This window comes from Frankliniella occidentalis, unplaced genomic scaffold, assembly GCF_000697945.3.
Source record: "Frankliniella occidentalis isolate FOCC.00 unplaced genomic scaffold, Focc_3.1 Scaffold429, whole genome shotgun sequence".
NCBI classification, from domain to species: Eukaryota; Metazoa; Arthropoda; class Insecta; order Thysanoptera; family Thripidae; genus Frankliniella; species Frankliniella occidentalis.
This window is the reverse complement of record NW_026267550.1, coordinates 1,991-20,331: the sequence shown is the minus strand read 5'-3', so window position 1 is coordinate 20,331 and position 18,341 is coordinate 1,991. Positions and strand designations below refer to the sequence as shown.

At 37.1% G+C, this 18,341-nt stretch overlaps 5 protein-coding genes and 1 long non-coding RNA gene across 7 annotated transcripts; 4 read left to right on the top strand and 2 right to left on the bottom strand.

The window, feature by feature from the left end:
• On the top strand, positions 1-2,032 carry LOC113218161 (uncharacterized). Its single transcript, XR_008012082.1, has 2 exons — positions 1-105; positions 630-2,032. It is a non-coding gene; the product is annotated as an uncharacterized LOC113218161 (long non-coding RNA).
• Positions 2,033-2,802: 770 nt separating this feature from the next.
• LOC113217528 (uncharacterized) lies at positions 2,803-7,250 on the top strand. Of its 2 annotated transcripts, XM_026437472.2 has the most exons (8): positions 2,803-4,524; positions 4,613-4,775; positions 4,862-4,952; positions 5,030-5,160; positions 5,231-5,411; positions 5,972-6,196; positions 6,669-6,753; positions 6,845-7,250. In XM_026437472.2, exons 1-8 carry the CDS (start codon positions 3,011-3,013, stop codon positions 6,933-6,935), a joined length of 2,481 nt encoding a protein of 826 aa, XP_026293257.1. In that variant the 5' UTR covers positions 2,803-3,010; the 3' UTR covers positions 6,936-7,250. The 2 variants fall into 2 exon arrangements, with proteins under 2 accessions (XP_026293257.1, XP_026293258.1); XM_026437473.2 differs by lacking the exon at positions 5,972-6,196 and having other exon boundaries at positions 2,804-4,524.
• Positions 7,251-7,311: 61 nt separating this feature from the next.
• Positions 7,312-8,281, bottom strand: LOC113217529 (mediator of RNA polymerase II transcription subunit 10). Its single transcript, XM_026437474.2, has 3 exons — positions 8,102-8,281; positions 7,712-7,801; positions 7,312-7,631 (listed from the first exon to the last, which is right to left on the bottom strand). Exons 1-3 carry the CDS (start codon positions 8,221-8,223, stop codon positions 7,430-7,432), a joined length of 414 nt encoding a protein of 137 aa, XP_026293259.1. The 5' UTR covers positions 8,224-8,281; the 3' UTR covers positions 7,312-7,429.
• A 341-nt stretch (positions 8,282-8,622) lies between these two features.
• Positions 8,623-11,791, top strand: LOC113217530 (actin-related protein 2/3 complex subunit 1A-B). Its single transcript, XM_026437475.2, has 8 exons — positions 8,623-8,791; positions 9,149-9,391; positions 9,461-9,569; positions 9,652-9,957; positions 10,046-10,224; positions 10,304-10,407; positions 10,507-10,684; positions 11,337-11,791. Exons 2-8 carry the CDS (start codon positions 9,173-9,175, stop codon positions 11,373-11,375), a joined length of 1,134 nt encoding a protein of 377 aa, XP_026293260.1. The 5' UTR covers positions 8,623-8,791; positions 9,149-9,172; the 3' UTR covers positions 11,376-11,791.
• A 459-nt stretch (positions 11,792-12,250) lies between these two features.
• LOC113217526 (uncharacterized) lies at positions 12,251-16,175 on the top strand. Its single transcript, XM_026437470.2, has 3 exons — positions 12,251-12,562; positions 13,663-13,794; positions 13,916-16,175. Exons 1-3 carry the CDS (start codon positions 12,425-12,427, stop codon positions 15,317-15,319), a joined length of 1,674 nt encoding a protein of 557 aa, XP_026293255.1. The 5' UTR covers positions 12,251-12,424; the 3' UTR covers positions 15,320-16,175.
• Positions 16,176-16,308: 133 nt separating this feature from the next.
• On the bottom strand, positions 16,309-17,830 carry LOC113217527 (ubiquitin-like domain-containing CTD phosphatase 1). The gene is made up of 5 exons (XM_026437471.2): positions 17,597-17,830; positions 17,317-17,501; positions 17,061-17,249; positions 16,803-16,961; positions 16,309-16,699 (listed from the first exon to the last, which is right to left on the bottom strand). The coding sequence occupies exons 1-5, from the start codon at positions 17,754-17,756 to the stop codon at positions 16,418-16,420; spliced, it is 975 nt and encodes a 324-aa protein (XP_026293256.1). The 5' UTR covers positions 17,757-17,830; the 3' UTR covers positions 16,309-16,417.
• Positions 17,831-18,341: the final 511 nt, after the last annotated feature.

Below are 18,341 nucleotides of genomic sequence, written 5' to 3'. Positions count from 1 at the left end.
GGACACATTTCATGAAGGACACGGGGAATTTGAAGATGATTGTTACGCATTTTCTATAGCCTGAGTTTTGGATAGTGCCTGTCTATTCGAAGACTGCTTCATAAGGTATGTACTTTTTAATATGGGTTAATATAGTGCACTTGTACAAAAGCAGATTATACATGGCCATGACTAAATTTTGACTGACCTGACTCTAGTGTGAGAATTATCGATCTAATCTATAGTTGGACCTGAGCTCTGGAAGTTCCATGGCAAATAGGGAGCAATCCTTCAAATCTTTTGGGGTTTTAAATTTGTATTGATTTTGTCAATACTTGTCACAATGAGCTGATACAATTCTGTCTTAATGATTGTTACGCTCAACATGCAGGAATTTTTATTTTTGAGCCAAATCTCTCCTGTGCCAGCATTCATTGATAATTAGAACCAAGTCTTGTCATTGCATTATGTAATAGTATATGGGTTATAACCCATTTAAAAATATATTAACTGGGTGTTTTATCTTGAAAGTGCACGCCAACCTCAAGACATTGAGAAATCAAAATTACTAATTATTTTGCAATTTTGTAATTTTTGAAAAATATGTACCCAACTGTATTTAATAATGATTTTCCTGCGCTTATTTTCAGGTATCATACGTGCTGGCTGCAAGGATCATCGAAGGAGGAGGAGCAGATGAGGTACAGGAAGTAGATCGAGGAAGATGTGTGTAGCTGAAGTTTCAATTAGTAACTGTGAAGAAGACCGAAGAGAGGCGAGCACAGGGAGACGACCAGAACAGAGAGAAAAGACTCACGAGTCCGAGTGAAAGGTGTTGTCCTTATAGTTATTTTTAGGCTAACTATTTGGTTTGAAGACTGTCATTCAAAACCTCTTTAGAATCTCTAAAGCCTCTTCTGACCTTTAAACTATATGAGGCATTTCATCTTTATAGCCTTGTAATTTTCTTAATTTGTTTTTGATCTTTGTCTTTGTTAAAAGAGTACTGTTTTAATCTTTGGGTCTCAATTGACACATAATCGTTGGTATCAACTCTGAACAAAACCAATTGGTTCTTTCACAAAAAGGTATAATAAAAGATGGGGTGCCACAAGGTTCTGTCTTTGGATCCTATCTTTTTAGAATCTAATCTACCAATTCTATTAGGTCTATTATCAAACATATACCAGCAGAGTTTGTCTTCTATGTTGATGACGCTACAATTGTTATTGCTGGCAAAAACTTGGAAGAGATTACAAAGAAAGCTATAACTGTCTTAACAAAAGTAGAAAACTTTTTCTCGTCTTAAGGATTGGCTTTAAGCTTTTTAATTCTACAAATGAACCCACTCTATCTCTCAATGTTAACGATATTCCTATCCAACAAGTAACTGTCACTAAATTTTGGGGCATTAAACTAATCTTGAAACCGTATATCGAATAACCATAAGACTGAAATATCTAACAAGGTAAAAAAAAAAAAAGGTATTTTCCTTCTAAAGCAAACGGCTTAAAGTCTTCACAAAAATTCTAATATTTCTGTTTACTAATTAAGCGTTTATTCAATCACATTTAGCATATGGTATTATAATCTAGGAATCTGATGAGAAGCAGAGAACATACGTATATCTTAATAAATTGTTTACACTTCAAAGAAGAGCAATTAGAATGCTAAATGGTATCTTTAGAAATTATAAGATCTTAACTTTGTCATGTCTATAAATATATTTTGCCTCTGTCAATGTTAGCTGGAAATCTGAACCTGGCTGATGTCTTTAACTTTCAATATTTTCTATGTATGACTGTCTTTTTCTTATCTGTGATGTACCCTGTAACGTGAACTAATATAGATAAACATAGTCTAATGCAAGGGATTCCTAATTTACAGAATATCTATGTACTTTAATCTCAAATCTTCAGTTCTACATTACCATGATCGTTTTCATACATTATCTGTAAATTTGTATGCAAGAGTGAAACTTGTTTCGAATAGAGGTGTAGCTCCAGTATCATTGTTTCGGATTGATTTAAATAAAAGAAAAAGTATAATTTGACTGCTCTGTGTTTACTGCCGCTCCAATGTCAATGTATCCTCGTCTTTACTTCGTATTGTAGCTTGTAACGCTGTTACACTGCTTCAAAGATATATGCATATATATTTTTACATTTCACTTGAAAGTGGAACACTAAGTACTCAGCCCATGAAAAAGGGGAAAATAGCAGGGCTAATAGCTTGCGAAACATTACACAAAAAGAAAGCAAGGAAACATTCTGATAACATTGGGTATGTTGACAAACAATATCGTCTGCTACAAAATGTAAACAAAGAGAAACAGCTGACAGCTACGTTGTCTGCTTGATTGCATCTCTGCTTGAAGAAAATTCATAAACCCAATCTCAGCCACAGAACAATTAACAGAAATATTGTTCATTTAAGTCTTTTGAACCTTCCATCGCTTTTAAAATATAAAAAGAACATTTTTGAACAGTTTACTTTTGAAAGAAAATCATCTTAATCAAAAAATGGGAAAAAAGTTCATTCTTGAAAAACAAAAAAATATTCTTAAAAAGTACTCTTATTTCTGCAATTAAAGGATTGAATTCCGTAAATTCATTAATAAAAAGGTTTTCGGAGTAAAGATAAATGCATTTCAAGCCTCTAATGTCTCGTTATTGAATATCTAATTTGGTCCCTCAACGAGAAGAATTTTCGTGGCAGAGGGCTTGTGGGGTGGCAGGTCCGGACCCCGAAACTCCGAATTCGCCCAGGAAATTATCGTAGCCGGAGTGGACAGGCCCTGGTTTCTACAAGGCGCAGACCGGAACAGCTTCACGATAAAAACAAATGCTAGTCCAGATTTGAAAAGAGTCAAACCAAGAACGTAGTCCTGGGCAAGGCAGGCAGGCCGAGCTGGTGCACGTTGTTGCGGTCCTTGTGGTATTTCTGAAGAAAGAAAGACTCTTTTGATACTCACCATTGAATTTCCTACAACTAGGGACTCCACGGCGTTCGGCTCCTCACCTCAATCATCATGAACAACTTAAACTGCCAGAGCCAGAAAAGTGAGAAAACGGTGCAGAAGTCGTGCGCTCCCTCTCCCACTAGGGGAGGCGTGTCTCGACCTGTTATGGCCATCAACAGAGTCTTCTTGACCAGCATCGACGGCATCAGGAAAGACCAGGACCGGAACAGGAGTAAGAAGACATCGTCGGAATCGGACCCACCGGGTAGAGTTGAGCTTGCTGAGGACATCAAAGTCAAGGTGCAGGTGGAGACAAACAACAACACGCCGACTGACGAAGACTGCATTCACTTGCAAGACCGAGAAGAACCCTCTGGGGCGGAGGGGGACGATGACTGTGAAGAAGACCTCGGCGATACCAAGACTACAGCAGTCGAGGACCATGAAGACATTCAGGTAAAAGTCTTCACACACTCAGACTTGTCTCCAGGCTCTCCACCCAGCACTAATTTTGAAAACCATAATCAGTGCAGCATAGCAAATCAAGATGAGTGTGCGCCTGTTCCCCCAGCTGAAATAGTAGAGACTTACATCTTGAGCGATACAACCGACAGTGAATCCCCCAAGTTGAGGAAAAAGTCAAAGAAAAAGAAGTGCAAACGTAAAAGTTCCTCAATAACTTCCCCCTCTAACACTGATCAATCTGGTTTGTCTCCCAATAGAGAGGTCAGTCTCAGTATGGCAGAATCTCCATCAAAACATCACAGGAAAAGCCATTCCAGAAGTAGAGATCGATCCAAATCTCCAAGGCATTCCAGGAGAACCCACTCTCCGAGGAGAGACCTATCTGTCTCGCCAAGCAGTAGAGATTCTAGAAGACATAAGCGATCAAGAAGTTCAAGAACCTCATCAAGGGATGAATCAGAGTCCCCAAGAAGAAATTCCAGAAGACACCATAAAACTAGAGACGATTCAAAGACCCCTATGTTAAGCGATCGATCAGAGTCCTCAAGGGAAGATGCTAGACCACGTCATAAATCTAGAGAAAGTTCAAAAGCCCCTGGAAGAATTTCCGGCTCACAGAAGTATTATCCTTCATCTCCTGAAAAAATGAAAAATTCATTTGACCAAGAGAAATTTGTGGAATCTAGCTTTAAATCAAATAGGTCAAATCATTCAGTTTTGAAGGGTACAGAAATTGCAAATATGTTGCCTTCTTCTAAGTCTAGGGCTTCAAATAATGTTGGTGACATACCTCTACCACCTGATAGAATGTCATCCTCAGATCAGTATGTTGATGAAATAGAGTCATCAGAAGATGAAATGGTTGATTATACAGATAGTTCAAAATCTGGTGGAGCTTCAACCAAAAGTGAGACTTACGCAGATATTGTGAAAAGAAATGCTCCAGACCATACCCCACCTGCTCCTGCTGGGCCTCCACAACTCTACGGCCTTGCTTCCCCGCCAGTTTATTACAACTCACCAAACATGTTCTGTCAGCCACCTCCACCTTATTACTACTACCCTCCACAGAGCTACCACACCCCACCACCAGTGTGTGTAGGAGGAGTTTTTCAATGGTATTCAAAACAAAACAATTATTTTATTTTAAGCTTTAAATTTTAATCATTTTCTTAAATATTGATTTGATTTTTAATTTGTTGACAGGTCTACACCCAAGGTTCCACCCTATCTTGCTGAGAGCCCAACTTCAAGTCAGCGGCAGGAACCCAGCCAGTCTTGTAGTCTGGCTCAGGTATCCACATTAAGTCCTGCTCCAGCTGAAGTTGACAAGAAGTTTCAATGTCTTCAAAATCTTCATACTCCTCCTGTAAGTAGTAGGGTTCACTATGCGGGTCTCAGCATGCTAATTCTACTTTGGATTCTCTTACTCGATCAAACACATTTTTATTTCAGAGACCAAATTTCAAAGGGTATCAATTGATAGGTGATAGCATGCTGCTTCGTTTCTCGCAACAATTATTGGGTGACAATGCTATTCTTGCAGGTATGGAAAAAAATCATCCTGGAGTGTTTAAGTTTACAAACTTGTGTTTCTGATCATATTTTTCTGCCCTTTCTTAGAAAGCCTTCGTTTCCTGGGATACTGTGTCAGTGGTCAAAGAGTTGGTGACCTTTTAAGACGCCTAAGGTCTGGTTTTTATCACTTAGGAAAACGAGTTGTTGTAATGATCGGTACAAATGATTTGCTCAGGGTAGGTGTGTTAAGATTTGCTATGAATTTGAATTTTATTCTTCAATTTCTAACTTTGTGTACTTTTTTAGAGCACTCCTGCTCGCCAAATGTGTACTGAACTTGGCAAAGTTGTACAGCACCTAAAAGAAAATATGACTGAAGAGATCATTATATTAACACTCCCCCCTATTCCTCGTCTGCAAAATCAAACATACCATTGGCAACGACTACAACAATATAATGATTATATTAAACAACTTGCTGACAAAGGTAATGTTAAGTCAACCAGTGTAGGGTTCCTATTATATGGGTAGTATGTGCATGTGTACTACTCTCATTCATAGTTAATTCATTATTAATTATTTGGTCATTACCTATTTTACTTTATATTTTTAAAAGTAATATAGTAATTCTTAAAAAGTAAGAAATAATTAATTAATAACGAGGGGGCAATAACTCCCTTTTGATGTGTACACATGATTCCGGAAACACTTGATTCCTATTGATTCCTTAGGTCTTGTAGTGGTAGAAAACGCTTATTTCCACTTATTTTGATTAATTTATACCAGTTCCACTAGTTTACCGGTAAGTTTAAGCGATTTCTGTTGATTTCAACTAATTTTCATCCTGATGATTCCCAGGCAGGTGTACACATAATTCCCGGAGTTCTTGCCCCCTCGATTAATAATTAAAAACTGCAAAGTTGTTAGTTTCTTTAACTCATCTAATGTGATTTTGGCATTAAATCTCAACAACAGTCTTCAGTAGTAGTCTGTTTGAGTCTATTAACTTGGGTATTTTCTGAGTGAAGGGTTATTGGGTTATTACAGAAAGAGGAATTTCAATATTCAACATAAGTCCCCTTTATATCTTATCTCAAGAGGAGCTTGAAGAGGAGGAACTGTTGGCTGATTTCAAGACAGACTCACCATTTTGCAATGGTTGCTTTACATGCATAGAGGAAAGTGCATATAACAGTTGGAATATTTCTTCTGAGTCAGATGAAGATGACTTGGCGGATACAGCAATGTTGACCCGTGTGATTATCAACACATGTGCGTTTAAGTGATGTATACCACTCTGCAAATCTAACTGTACAACAGGATGACAGTTTAAACTGCAAAACTAAAAAGTTATTTAGTTATGACTGTCAAACTAGCCCTTTGCAGCTGTGCAGTTTAAACTGTAGAACTTCTTAGTTTTGCAGTTTAAACTGTCATCTTGTTATACAGTTAGATTTGCAGAGCAAATTAATGTTAATCAAGTTTCCATATGTGACTGTTGCTTTTCTTTTGAATACCTAAATGTATGTTACCAAACTTATAGTAATTTTGGTGCATGCCCATCCTGAAGGGGAGTGGGCTTAGATGTCAATGTTGTGAGCAGCAATGAGATTCAAAAATACATCTTTTACTGTGATGTCCACAAAGGAGCCTAGGAGGAAGATAGCTCAAGTTTAACATGGTAGAAGTATTGAGACAGGTCCATGATACTGTTAAATCAATTTGAAATTTTGTTTCATTACAGGCCGCTCGCACATAACACCGCTTGATATCTCAAAAATATTTACGGATCACAGAATTTCCAGATGTCGACTTGAATTATTTGAAATGTAAGTTCTTTTTTTATTCTGTGCTTTACTTGCTTAGAATATTTCTTCTTTCAATGACCATTTAATGATGATACTTTTTAACACATTGCAGGACTTTTTCTGATAATGGCAGAAAAGACCAAATCCACCTTAATAACAAAGGCCTCAAGTTTGTTAAGGACCAACTTGATAGAATCCTGTAAACGCTTTTCACAGTTAATCAATGAAGACTTACTTTCCCTTCAGTTTCTTTACAGTCACAAATGTTTACCCTGTAAATATTCCCCAAATATCCACTCTTTTGGTTTAATTTATGAAGTTGAAGTTGAGTTCAGATGTTTCAGTTGGTATTATTATTTTTTTCTGTCGTACACTCTATGTAAACTTGTTTTACATGAATATCAGTGCACCGCCCAGAGACTAGAAATTTATAACATTGTTCTTTTTTATTTTATTGCAAACATAGTTTTCACAATTGAAAGTTCTTAATTTGGAAAGTAAAAACAAACAAACCATTATCTGTTGTACTTTCCTTCTTTTTCCATTAAAAAGTTAATGGGGACAATAAATCAGAAAATATAACAATGAAATGATTTAATGGTAAGTAAGTCAGTAAATACAGCTAGGTAAAATCTTAAATGGATTAATTAAACAAAAGGGAAAGACAGGAGTAAATTCACAGCCTAGTTTTCAAGTGTCAAGCCATTGGTCTTTCATCACCTCGAATTGCCCGATATTTATTCAGCTCATTGGGAAAGGAGTTATTTAGTTCGACTAGAAGGTGGGCCTTAAACTTCCGATACGCATCAATTTTGCCTTTAACTTGTTCATTCTTTGTTAATGCCTTTTCTATGCAGTCTTTAGTGTAGAGCTGAGGATTCCGTCCTGAATCAATGTAGCTGTAAGAAGGGCAACGGTCGATTGATTAAACATTGAACCTAAAGACAAAAAAGTAAGATATAAAAGGTGACACACTTACTCAAACACCTCCAATGGAACATGAACATCTTGCACTTGAGGTTGATTTTTAAGTTTGTCGACTTCCTGCAGCCCTTGCACAAGGGATTGACTGAAAATAATTGATGGCCACACATTAAGATTTTTACAAATTCAGAACTAAACTTCTCCAATATTTTTCTAACGCTAAGTAATTTGAATATTTTCTGCATAACTTAACCAAGTGAGTGTCACATAAAAGTAGTGTATCCACAGTAGTAAAATTGTGAAATATTTTTGAATTTTTTTGTTTGTTTCAGAAACTAATACAAAACAAAGAGTTATAGAAATATCCAAATAAAACACATTGTTAGGTTAACAACCTGTCAACACTACTTCTTTAGGAATCGCAACGAACACGGGAAGTACTCACATTTTTTGATTAAGAACACTTTGACCTTGCGGCTGAAAGTCGCTTACAATAATCCTGATTTGCCTAACGTTTTCAATGAAGAGTTCTAGTTGCGTTTCGAGATTTTCAAGTGAAGACGCCATTGTGTCCTGCCTAGATACAAACCCAAACGACTACTACCTCCGCTACAACTGCTACAACTACAACTTCGGAGGAGTCGTAAGTTCGGGTCGGTCGGGCATACGGAAGAAATGAAGACTTTTGATAGCGTCATCTTGAAGTATGGGAAGTATGGCGTCATGGGTCAGATCCTCTAACTCACAAACTCATGGCCACATTAGCAGTTAGTAGACGTCACGATGTCTGAATATCTCGTATAAAACTTCCGATGAATGATTTATTTCCCATATTTCTCACAGTAAAAACGATCTTTACCGTGAAATGCTTCTGAAGTACACATTCCTGCTACACACTTTCAAATTTGCCGCCTTAGGTTGACTGTGGTTTGGCTCAGCTTATCGTGAACCAACCTACCACCGGGGTGACAGCTGCCACCACCACCGGTTACACTACTGCTGTGTTGTAGCTGCTGCTGCTAGGTGGCTGTCAGTTGGTCATTCATTCATTCGGTTCATAATATTTTGGTGATATTTGGGGGATTCGTGTCGACGGACCAGAGTCCGCGAATTCCTTTAATCATCACTATATGCTGTAATTATCATCCAAGAGTCGCTGCTCTTGACACCTTTCTTTTGCACTCAGAATGGAAATGGTTTCACTTGGGCGTTTCCTCCGGTGATTCATGGGCTAGATAGCAGATTCAAAAAATAATAATTACTATAGAGTGTGAAAAAACAAACAATCTGTATCCATCTTAACAAATCTGTTGTGATTCAAGTCTGCTGGAGACTTTTCACTCACTAAACCTTGTCAAAGTCAGCTAGTAATAGTTTGGTTTTAAGGTTATGTTTTGATTTTCCTCCTGAGTGCAACCTACACATGGAGCAGCAAAATGATTTATTTTATTATAAATAATTGACCTGTATTAATGCTTATTGTTTATTTCAGTTACTCTACTGTCATTGCTTCATAATGGTTGAAAGATTTAGTTTTGGTGTGAATCCCATTACATGTCATGCGTGGAATAAGGACCGTTCTCAAGTAGCCCTTTCTCCAAACAACCATGAAGTCCATATTTATAAGAGAGAAGCTAATGATTGGAGATTGATAAATGTACTCAATCAACATGACCTCCGTGTTACCGGTATTGATTGGGCTCCCAACACAAATCGTATTGTTACCTGTGCTGCAGTAAGTGTTCTGAGTTTATCAGCAACTTTGTAAAATCAGATTTGTTGAATAAAAATTTTATTTTTCCAGGATCGCAATGCATATGTCTGGACTCAGGGTTCTGATGGAAACTGGAAGCCAACCTTAGTACTGCTACGTATTAATCGTGCTGCTACTTGTGTTAAGTGGTCTCCATTTGGTAAGTACTTGTTTTGTTCCCTTTTGACTAGGTATGATGTCTTTGTTAGTTCTAACATCACGGGCATTGAATTTGTTCACAGAAAACAAATTTGCTGTTGGCTCTGGAGCTCGGCTTATCTCTGTCTGTTACTTTGAGAAAGAGAATGATTGGTGGGTCTCAAAACATATTAAAAAACCCATAAGATCAACGGTCACCTCATTAGACTGGCACCCAAACAATTTGATACTGGTTGCTGGTTTGACAGATTTTAAAGTAAGAGTATTTTCTGCTTATATTAAACTCTTGGAAGAACCTAATGACAGTGGGAGCCCTTGGTGCAAGAAAGCAGGAGGACCAGGAAGTCTGGGTACACTATTGGCTGAGTTTACCAACTCTCAATCAGGAGGTTTGTGCATTGGATATTATGTATTATATACTATCAGACACAGAATTTCACTTGTGAAATTTTCCTAAGCTATTCTTTTCTTTTTTAGGTGGTTGGGTGCATGGCGTCAGCTTTTCAGGTGATGGCAACCGAATTTGTTGGGTTGGCCACGATTCCTCCATTTCTGTTGCTGATGCTAGTCGTGGAATGGTTGTGACTAAGTTGCGAACAGAGTTCCTCCCTTTCAACACTTGTACTTGGGTTGGACCAAACAGCATTGTTGTCGCTGTAGGTGTTTCATTTCTTTTCAAGTTTTTATTTGTCCTTTGTCAGATGTATTTTAAATGGATTGTGTTGTTTCTTTTAGGGCCATAACTGCTGTCCGTTACTGTACACATTTGACTCTTCTGGCCAGCTTTCATACTCATGCAAATTAGATAATTCACAGAAAAAGGAAGCTGGAGGTTTGAGGTAAGCACATGTTTTACAATTAATGATTTGCTCTCAGAATTTTTTTTTGGTGGGGGGGGGAGTCTGTTTACTAATTATTTCTTTACACCTTCAAATCAGTGCCATGCGGAAGTTTCAAAGTTTGGATCGACAAGCTCGCATTGAGAATGACACTGCTTTGGAAACAGTCCACCAAAATGCCATAACTGGATTGTGCCTTTACTCTGGTTCAAAAGGAGCAATCACTAAATTCAGTACAAGTGGTATTGATGGCCAGCTTGCAGTTTGGGATATGAATGTAAGTTATATTAGAGTAACTGAATATATTTCTGGTCAACCGTCCATAGTTTCATATGAGGGCCAGAATTCAGGTGCCGCAATTTTTTGTCTCTAAGAGGGGCCTTTTCTTCGGTTGTTTAAATTTCTACTCATTGTGTGTTGTGTGAACGACAGGCTAGGTGTAAACCTTGCGACAACCGTTCTCGCAAAGCGGAAAATCTTTTAAAATTAACTTTTTTTGTTAAACGAGAATAATACTCTGATAACACGGACAATATGTCTGGACAGAGTTAAAAACATATGAGAATACCCAATCAATTTATAAGTGGGTAGGAATGATTTTTCAGAGGTATAATTTTACTTTATCCTAACAATTAAGTTCATGTCTCTATTTTGGATCAAAATCACATCTGTACTCTATCTGCCATATCTTCAAAATGGATGCAGTTATAGATCTTGCTAAAACTGTGATATTTAAAGGAAGGAATAAGCTTCCAACCCCTTTTTGCATGGGTTTTTTAGCACACGACTCCTACGACTCCTAGGGTCGAGAAGGAGAATATCAAAATCTGATCTGAAATAGGCTCAGTCGCTCTATTCTAGTGTATTATTCGAATAAAATTCGTATTTCTATAATGGTACTTTATTTAATTATTTTCTGTTGTTTGCAGCTACTTGAGAAAGGTATCCAGAATATGCGTTTGAACTAGCAAAACAAGAGTTCCAGGGGCAAGCGGTGATTGATCACCACTACTTTCAATAAGTAACCAACAAGACTGGTTTACAATGTTTTAGTTGTTCATCTTGTGCATTTCTTCTTCTTCTTCTTGCTTTCATCCTTCACAATGACTCTCTCATTTTTTTTGTTTTTGTTTTTTCCTGTTTGAACGAATGTTGTCAGCATTTTGAACTGATTGCTATATACTATCTATCGTACATCATGTATTACTTTTAAAAAAAATGAATTTCTGTCTTAGATTGAGGACTAATTTGTTATATGTTCTCAAGTGTAATTGGTTTCATTTCTTATCACCTATTGTGTTGTTACTTTATAGTGCTGTAGATACTGGTGTTCCCTGACAAATCTATTCTGTTGATATTAATAAATTGTTTAAAATATTTCAAACCAGTATGGTTGTTTCCCATACCCAACATTTAATTTCTAAGGTTTCAGGGATTGAAAGTCTTGGAATACACATCTGCTATGGCAAATATTATAATGAATATCAATGTTTGCTAAAACTTCAACAGTGATTGTTGTTTGACTCCATTGTGTACGTGTCTATTTTCCTTCAAACGCATTTAATTCTCTTAGACTTTTGCATGGATGCGTTGTCCGTAACGTGCCGTTATAAGCAGTTTATTTTAGCAATAGCAGCGCTCGTTCAGAGGGTCGCCTATCTCCCGTTAGTTCGCGTCTCGGCCGAGATGCCCCACACGTTCTGTTTTTTATATTCTAAATTTTTCGAAATTTTCAGTTTTTACTGATGAAATATATGCTGGAAAGCTAAACGATTCGCGTATCAAATGTAAAGCTACAGAAAATACTTGCTTCTACACTAGGCCCGTTTGCCTGAATCTCCCCTCCCCCTCTCCCCCTCCCTCCCGCTATCCCGCTCGGCTCAAGTCCCGCACCGTTCACTCAGTAATTCAGACGCTGCAGTTTCGAAGTGTTTCTCTGTCTTCGCAGATGACATTATTTAACAATTCCGCGCAATCTACCTTGTTGAATTAACAAGCAGCCCCCTCAACAGCAAAAATGGGTGACGGTCTAATGGATTTTAGAGAAAGATGTCGCTTATGCATTGAGCCCAAACGGCTAAGCATAGACATTTTCAGTGAGGAGGGCAGAAGAATAAAGCTGAAATCGAAAATCAACAAAAACTTGCCATTAAAGGTATGTCATGAAATTCTTCTTAACTTTTCAAATCTTGATAAATTTCTAGAAAAGTTTTTACTTGTTCTAATGTTCTAAATTAAATACCTTCTGAAGGTTATGGGAGACACCCTGTACACACTACATTTTGATTTATTTTGTTTGAAAGAGACTTTCTTTTGATGTGTATCTATGCTTTTTAGACTCACAATTAATCACTGAACCTAGTTCATATGATTTTTTGCCTCAGAAAAATGGATGCAAGTTTCACAGAGCTTATTTCTATGCGTCAGAAGCTGGGGAATAGTTTTGATTCGGTAGATGGCCAAATACCTCCTGCTATTATGAACTTTGTTAAGTTAATCTTTATTTGCTATCATTATCATTGAGGAACATTTAAGTTTCTTATCACATTGATTGGTACAGCACTTGAATGTTCCATCCACAAACTCTGCTCAAATTTATCACAGGACAAGCTGTTGCGGAGCATGTCTCAAGATAATGGTCTACTTTGATATGTGATAAATTTCTATAATCATTCTAGTTTGATGTTAATTTATTTCATAAAAGGAAGATATTAGTTTCACTCTTCATGCTGAACAAATCATCTCGTTCCTTGGAAATTTTATCTCAATCCAATAATGCTAATCAAAAGTCAGACCTCTTAGAATTCCTAAATTATGTATTTTTAATAATTTTTTGTTGATGAAATCCCTTTTTTTTAGAATGACATTGTGAAACACAATTCTATTGAAGTCTCAAAATGTAATTTACATTTTTCATCTCCATATATGGTCATGGATTTGAATTAGAAGACATGTTTAGCCAGGTTATGGTTGTGAATATAAGAAACTAAGTTTTAAATATTTTGCTGTTTTCTACTGTCTTTTATTTTTATTGTTTCAAAAGAAACCATATCAAATATGATGAAAATAGTTCTAACTCAAAAAAAAATAGTTACTCACTTTTTATTTTATTTTTTATTTTATTTTAGACATTTTGGTTTTGGATTTGGCATATTATTTTATCATCTTCAATGTGAGAACTTCTAGGGCTTATCTTGTAAACTGTCCATTATTCATCTAACAGTTACATGTTTCTCTCCCTTTGCCTTGTTTAAGGTGTCACAGTCTGATGGGTTACCCAACCAAATCTGTTACCAATGTCTCTTTCGTCTGGAGACTTGGGTTAGCTTTAAACAGCTTTGTATGGAAAGAGACCAAGTCATGAAAACTTGGTCACAGCCTTATTTGGTAAGTGCTGAAAATGATGAAAATTTACTCCTCTGTTATTTATTATTTTGCAAGTAGCATTATCAATTTAAGAGAGTGAGATTGTTGTTTGTTTGAAACATATTTTCTATATTTTTAACAGGATGAAACTTGTGAATCACATGGTTCTTTTAATGGAGTCAAAAGTACGAAGAGTGGAAAGTTGAAGGTGTCGAGTAGTCCTCAAATTGCAAATGTACATCCTATAGCAAGAGATGAGGAGTCTAACATTGATGGCTTTGCCTCCAGTAACCAGATGGATGATGCAAAAAGTGATACATCTGTATGGGAAGTTGTGAAAAGGGATGATGCTGACAATGTGGACTGTGAGAGCCTTGAAAAGAATGCTGCTCAAAGCCCTCAAGATAATGTCAATGCCTCTGATTACTGCATCTCACAAGAGAACATGAATGATGAAAAGCATGATTGGAACAGACGCAAAGCCCGGAAGCCAAGCAAAGTTGCTAGTTCAGGTTCTGACATGAGCTCCAGCAATGATTTAGATGCTTCATGCTCTGCTTTGTTGTCTCAGTCTTTAGATTCTCCATTGGTCTCTAATTCATCCTGTTCCAAGCAGTCTCCACGACAACTCGAGTTGCTGTCGTCAGAGAAGAGCCCTCCTCCACTCAAAAGAAAACGGGGACGTCCTTCTAAGGCGTTCCTACAAAGAGAAAGAGAGCTAAAGAAAATAAAGGACCTAGAGAAACCCAATTTAGATGAAGTTGTCACTACTGTGAAGGACAGTAAAACAGATCAAGGTATCAAAGTCGAAAAGGAAATAGATGTGACGGAGAATAAAGAATTGGAATCAGGCCAAGTACGCCTCCGTCCTATGACCCCAGAATTCACACCAATCGAGAGGGATGATGGTTCTGGAATTACAGAAGTTGTTTTAGATGATCCTGATTTTGGTAGTATGAAATTCACTTTGAGTGTTGTTGATATTGAAAGCCCAACATCAAGTCCTATCCCAGCTGATATTTACAAGTACAATTATGCATGTAGCAATGTAACTCTCAGTTCAGATTCTCTCCATCGAGAAGACTTTGAAGGATTTGAAAGTCCCTGTAGCTCAAGTTTTGTAAAGTCACCTAAAGATGACTCTGTTTCACCGTATAGTGAGATATCACGATCTAGAAGTCAGGCTGACATTAGAAATGATGACTCTGAAGACAATCTCTCTCCCAGTGCCAAAAGAAAGCGTAGCTCTTCTGCATCTGGGGATTTCAGGGCCAATTGCCCAGTCTCTGAAGATTTGGCCAGTTCTGGACAGGAAGATGAAACTCTTGAGAGTAATGGGGTCACTTTACTTGCAGAGACTGAGAAAGTGCTTCAATTGTCAAAAAGTTTGGAGAACATTAGCAATTTAAATGTTAATACTAAGCAAGGGTCAGATGATTCAGAAGAAAGAAATGCGTATTCAGATGGGGAACTGTCTGAATCACCTAGCAAAAAGATTAGAAGAAAATCACTTCCCTCTCTAATGTCTGAGATTGTCACAGTTTGAGATAGATACCTTTCAACTGCTGCCAGTTTCAAGAAGAAAAAACATTTCTTTGGTAGGGATCATTTGTCAGGAGATTATTAAAGTAGTTAAAAATGTATTCATTACTTTTTATTCTACCCAAAGTTATTTTATCTTATTTTAAAAATACCCACTGATTAAGTGGTTGTTGACTATATCAAACCATCCCCATATTTATATTTCAGTTTTGTTTTTCTGTGAGGATTGATCCGTACAGACCATATCTGGGTTTTTGTGGGGCGATAAAATCTTTTTAGAAATACTGTATGTTATCCATTTTTGTGTACTTATAGTGATGCTAAGGTTGTACTTGTACTGGTACTGGATCACTAAAGATAAGGAACATTAATTTCCTTAATTATTTTTTTTTTGTCAGTAGATAATGCCTTGTCAAGCCACATTCCTCTTCATTACACTTATGAAGGCTACGTTTTATGAACTGAGACATTGAAGGTTATGTACATAATAATCAAACAATGAATGATAGTTCTGCCTGCGCTGTGAATTATTTATAGATGTTATGTATTTATTGTAGAATGTGGATTATGTTAACTAATTTAACTGACAATAGTGCTTCATAATCTTGAAATGTGGTGGATTTAGTCTTGTGAGGCAAGGTGCCGCTGTCCCCATACTTTGATTGGCTAGCCTAACTTGACAAGCCATTCACCAATCACAGTCGTCAAAACATCTGAAGGGAGCTGCCTCAGTTAGAGCAAGGTGTCTTGCCTCCTCATATGACTAAATAAATCCAACAGTAATTCATTTGTCATTCTTCTGATATGATAACATTTAATCAAATATATAATGAAGGTAATAAAATACATATTTAGAAGAACTGCTTGATAATTTTTTTAATTGAACCCTAAAATTTGTTGTTTTTTTGCAGCTTCAAAAATTCTAGACACATTCAAACTAGTTCAAGGTTCCCAATGGAAAAGGTACTATGCCAGAATTCAAATAAGCAGTAATGTTTAGCATATCAAAATAATTTAATACACCTCATAGTACATAAAAATCAGTCATTCACAGCTTGGATACCTTATAGACACTTTTCTTCATAAATGCAATCCTCCATTCCTAAGAGTCACCATCCTGGTTGTTATCACTCAAATAACGTTCCCAATTCCGATGCTCAAGGGTTGAAAAATCCTCAAGTTCTGCTATCATCTTGAGGTACTTGGACAACTTCAGGAGCTCTCTGTCAGTTTGTCGATTCATATGAGCTTGGCGAAATGGCCTGATGCGTAGACCATTAGATGGATTCATGAGGAAATTGCGGCGGATGTCATCAAACATAATAGTATTTTTAGGCGAATAGAATTCAGGATACTTGCCCCATATTACGCCTAGAGGTTTTACCTGCACGGCAGCAAACATAGAATTACCAATCTAATTTCAGCACAAAAAAAGAATAGAGCAGTTATTTAAAACATAAGAAAGTAAAAGAGAAAAAAGGACTTACGTTTACTGTACCATACTTTGATGTATGAACAGTGATCATGGCTAAATAATCCATATAAAAGGTAATTTTATAGGCAGTGTTGCTAGCAACTCCAAGCAACTTCATTTTCTCTTCAATCCACTTCATACTGGTTGCAGACCAAATTACAATATCATATTCCTACACAGAATGTAAAAGGTAAAAATTAAACAGAGCAAGAAAAGGACTATAGAAAATTATAGAGCAGCTTTTAGAATACTGATCTTTACTCTAAAGTACCTTGTATGCTTCTGTTAAGAACTCATGCAAAAATGGGCGCATTAACTCAAAGCCAGTTTCAGCAGGAGAGCGATGATCAAACAATGTGTAATCAATGTCAAGAACCAATAGCTTTTTTCCTTCTCTTGGAGGATTTCTCTCAACAATTTTGTAGTCAGAAATTCTTTTAGTTATTTTTGACAAATAAACCTAAAAATAAACAAATACATAGTTAGATATATACTTATGGCTAAATACTGTATATAATCTGTTTTACCTCTCGGTTGCACACGTCAACTTCTTCCTCTTCTGGAATATCAAAATCATTGACTACATCTGGCAAATCTTCAGGTGGAAGACTAACAGCCTCAATTTCCTCCTCGAGAGACCCCATCATCATGATCTTAAATCCCGGTTTAATGTTGAGTGCTGACAAATGAACATCATTTTCTGGAATTTTCCCTGAAATTCAGGCATTGTTCCATGAGTCCAACATTCAGTAATGTAAGGTAATTTCAGCTGTCAGACCTAGTTATTAGAGCTGATTTGTAGCTTACCTTTATGTTTTAAGTTCAGTAGCTTTTGCCTTTCTGGAAGGACACCCGTACGCTTTCGTATTGTTTCTTTCAATGTTGCTACAGTGTCAGTTGATGACAGGGAATCTATTTCATATTCTTTTCCACTCCATTTAACAACTATTTTGATTGCCGAATCCATTTTTCACTGAAATGTTTACTTTACTGTGAGAAACTGAAACAATGGCGGCGATTGAATTTGAATCCTGAAACAAAGGCAGCACATTCATTTTCACATTCTGATTCACAAGGTATGAGAAACATTGTTGTTTGTCGTCAAGAAAATTCAGAGGGGAAAATTGTGGGCTCGAAAAAATCGACAACAAACAGCTTTGCTTCTTTCCTTTAATGGCATAAACATTTCGCCTCGGAGTTTAAGGCGCTCCTCCCTCAACGTCTCAACGTTCCCTGCGGCCGTTCGTTCACGGCAACGCTTGTTCTCTCACTTGGTTCCCGAGAAGCCGCCAGGCACCTTAGGCAACCCTCTTACACCGGACTTGTACTGGAGTCAGGGGCGTCGACAGGACGACTTTTCAGGGGGGGGCAAGCGGTTCGAAGTTATGAAAGTTGCCTATCTACTAGGGGCTATTATCTTATTTAATTTTCATCATTTATAATTTGGATATTGAATTAACACTGAATCGACCGCAAATAACAAGAAGATTGGAAGGGCAGTCAGCTTCATGTGCAACTAAGCACCAACCAACCTTTTGTAATGTTGGATACG

Bases quoted from the DNA above. Each gene is read 5' to 3' on its own strand.
- LOC113217528 (XM_026437472.2), top strand. From the start codon at position 3,011: ATGAACAACTTAAACTGCCAGAGCCAGAAAAGTGAGAAAACGGTGCAG. The intron at 4,525-4,612 runs GTATTCAAAACA...ATTTGTTGACAG, and splicing joins GTAGGAGGAGTTTTTCAATG to GTCTACACCCAAGGTTCCAC. The intron at 5,161-5,230 runs GTAGGTGTGTTA...GTACTTTTTTAG, and splicing joins GTACAAATGATTTGCTCAGG to AGCACTCCTGCTCGCCAAAT.
- LOC113217529 (XM_026437474.2), bottom strand. From the start codon at position 8,223: ATGGCGTCTTCACTTGAAAATCTCGAAACGCAACTAGAACTCTTCATT. The intron at 7,802-8,101 runs GTGAGTACTTCC...AATTATTTTCAG, and splicing joins AGTGTTCTTAATCAAAAAAT to TCAATCCCTTGTGCAAGGGC. The intron at 7,632-7,711 runs GTAAGTGTGTCA...CCCTTCTTACAG, and splicing joins GTTCCATTGGAGGTGTTTGA to CTACATTGATTCAGGACGGA.
- LOC113217527 (XM_026437471.2), bottom strand. From the start codon at position 17,756: ATGGATTCGGCAATCAAAATAGTTGTTAAATGGAGTGGAAAAGAATAT. The intron at 17,250-17,316 runs GTAAAACAGATT...GTTTATTTTTAG, and splicing joins TTGACGTGTGCAACCGAGAG to GTTTATTTGTCAAAAATAAC. The intron at 16,700-16,802 runs GTAAGTCCTTTT...GCTGCCGTGCAG, and splicing joins CAAAGTATGGTACAGTAAAC to GTAAAACCTCTAGGCGTAAT.
- LOC113217526 (XM_026437470.2), top strand. From the start codon at position 12,425: ATGGGTGACGGTCTAATGGATTTTAGAGAAAGATGTCGCTTATGCATT. The intron at 12,563-13,662 runs GTATGTCATGAA...GCCTTGTTTAAG, and splicing joins ACAAAAACTTGCCATTAAAG to GTGTCACAGTCTGATGGGTT. The intron at 13,795-13,915 runs GTAAGTGCTGAA...TATTTTTAACAG, and splicing joins CTTGGTCACAGCCTTATTTG to GATGAAACTTGTGAATCACA.
- LOC113217530 (XM_026437475.2), top strand. From the start codon at position 9,173: ATGGTTGAAAGATTTAGTTTTGGTGTGAATCCCATTACATGTCATGCG. The intron at 9,392-9,460 runs GTAAGTGTTCTG...TTATTTTTCCAG, and splicing joins GTATTGTTACCTGTGCTGCA to GATCGCAATGCATATGTCTG. The intron at 10,408-10,506 runs GTAAGCACATGT...CCTTCAAATCAG, and splicing joins AAGGAAGCTGGAGGTTTGAG to TGCCATGCGGAAGTTTCAAA.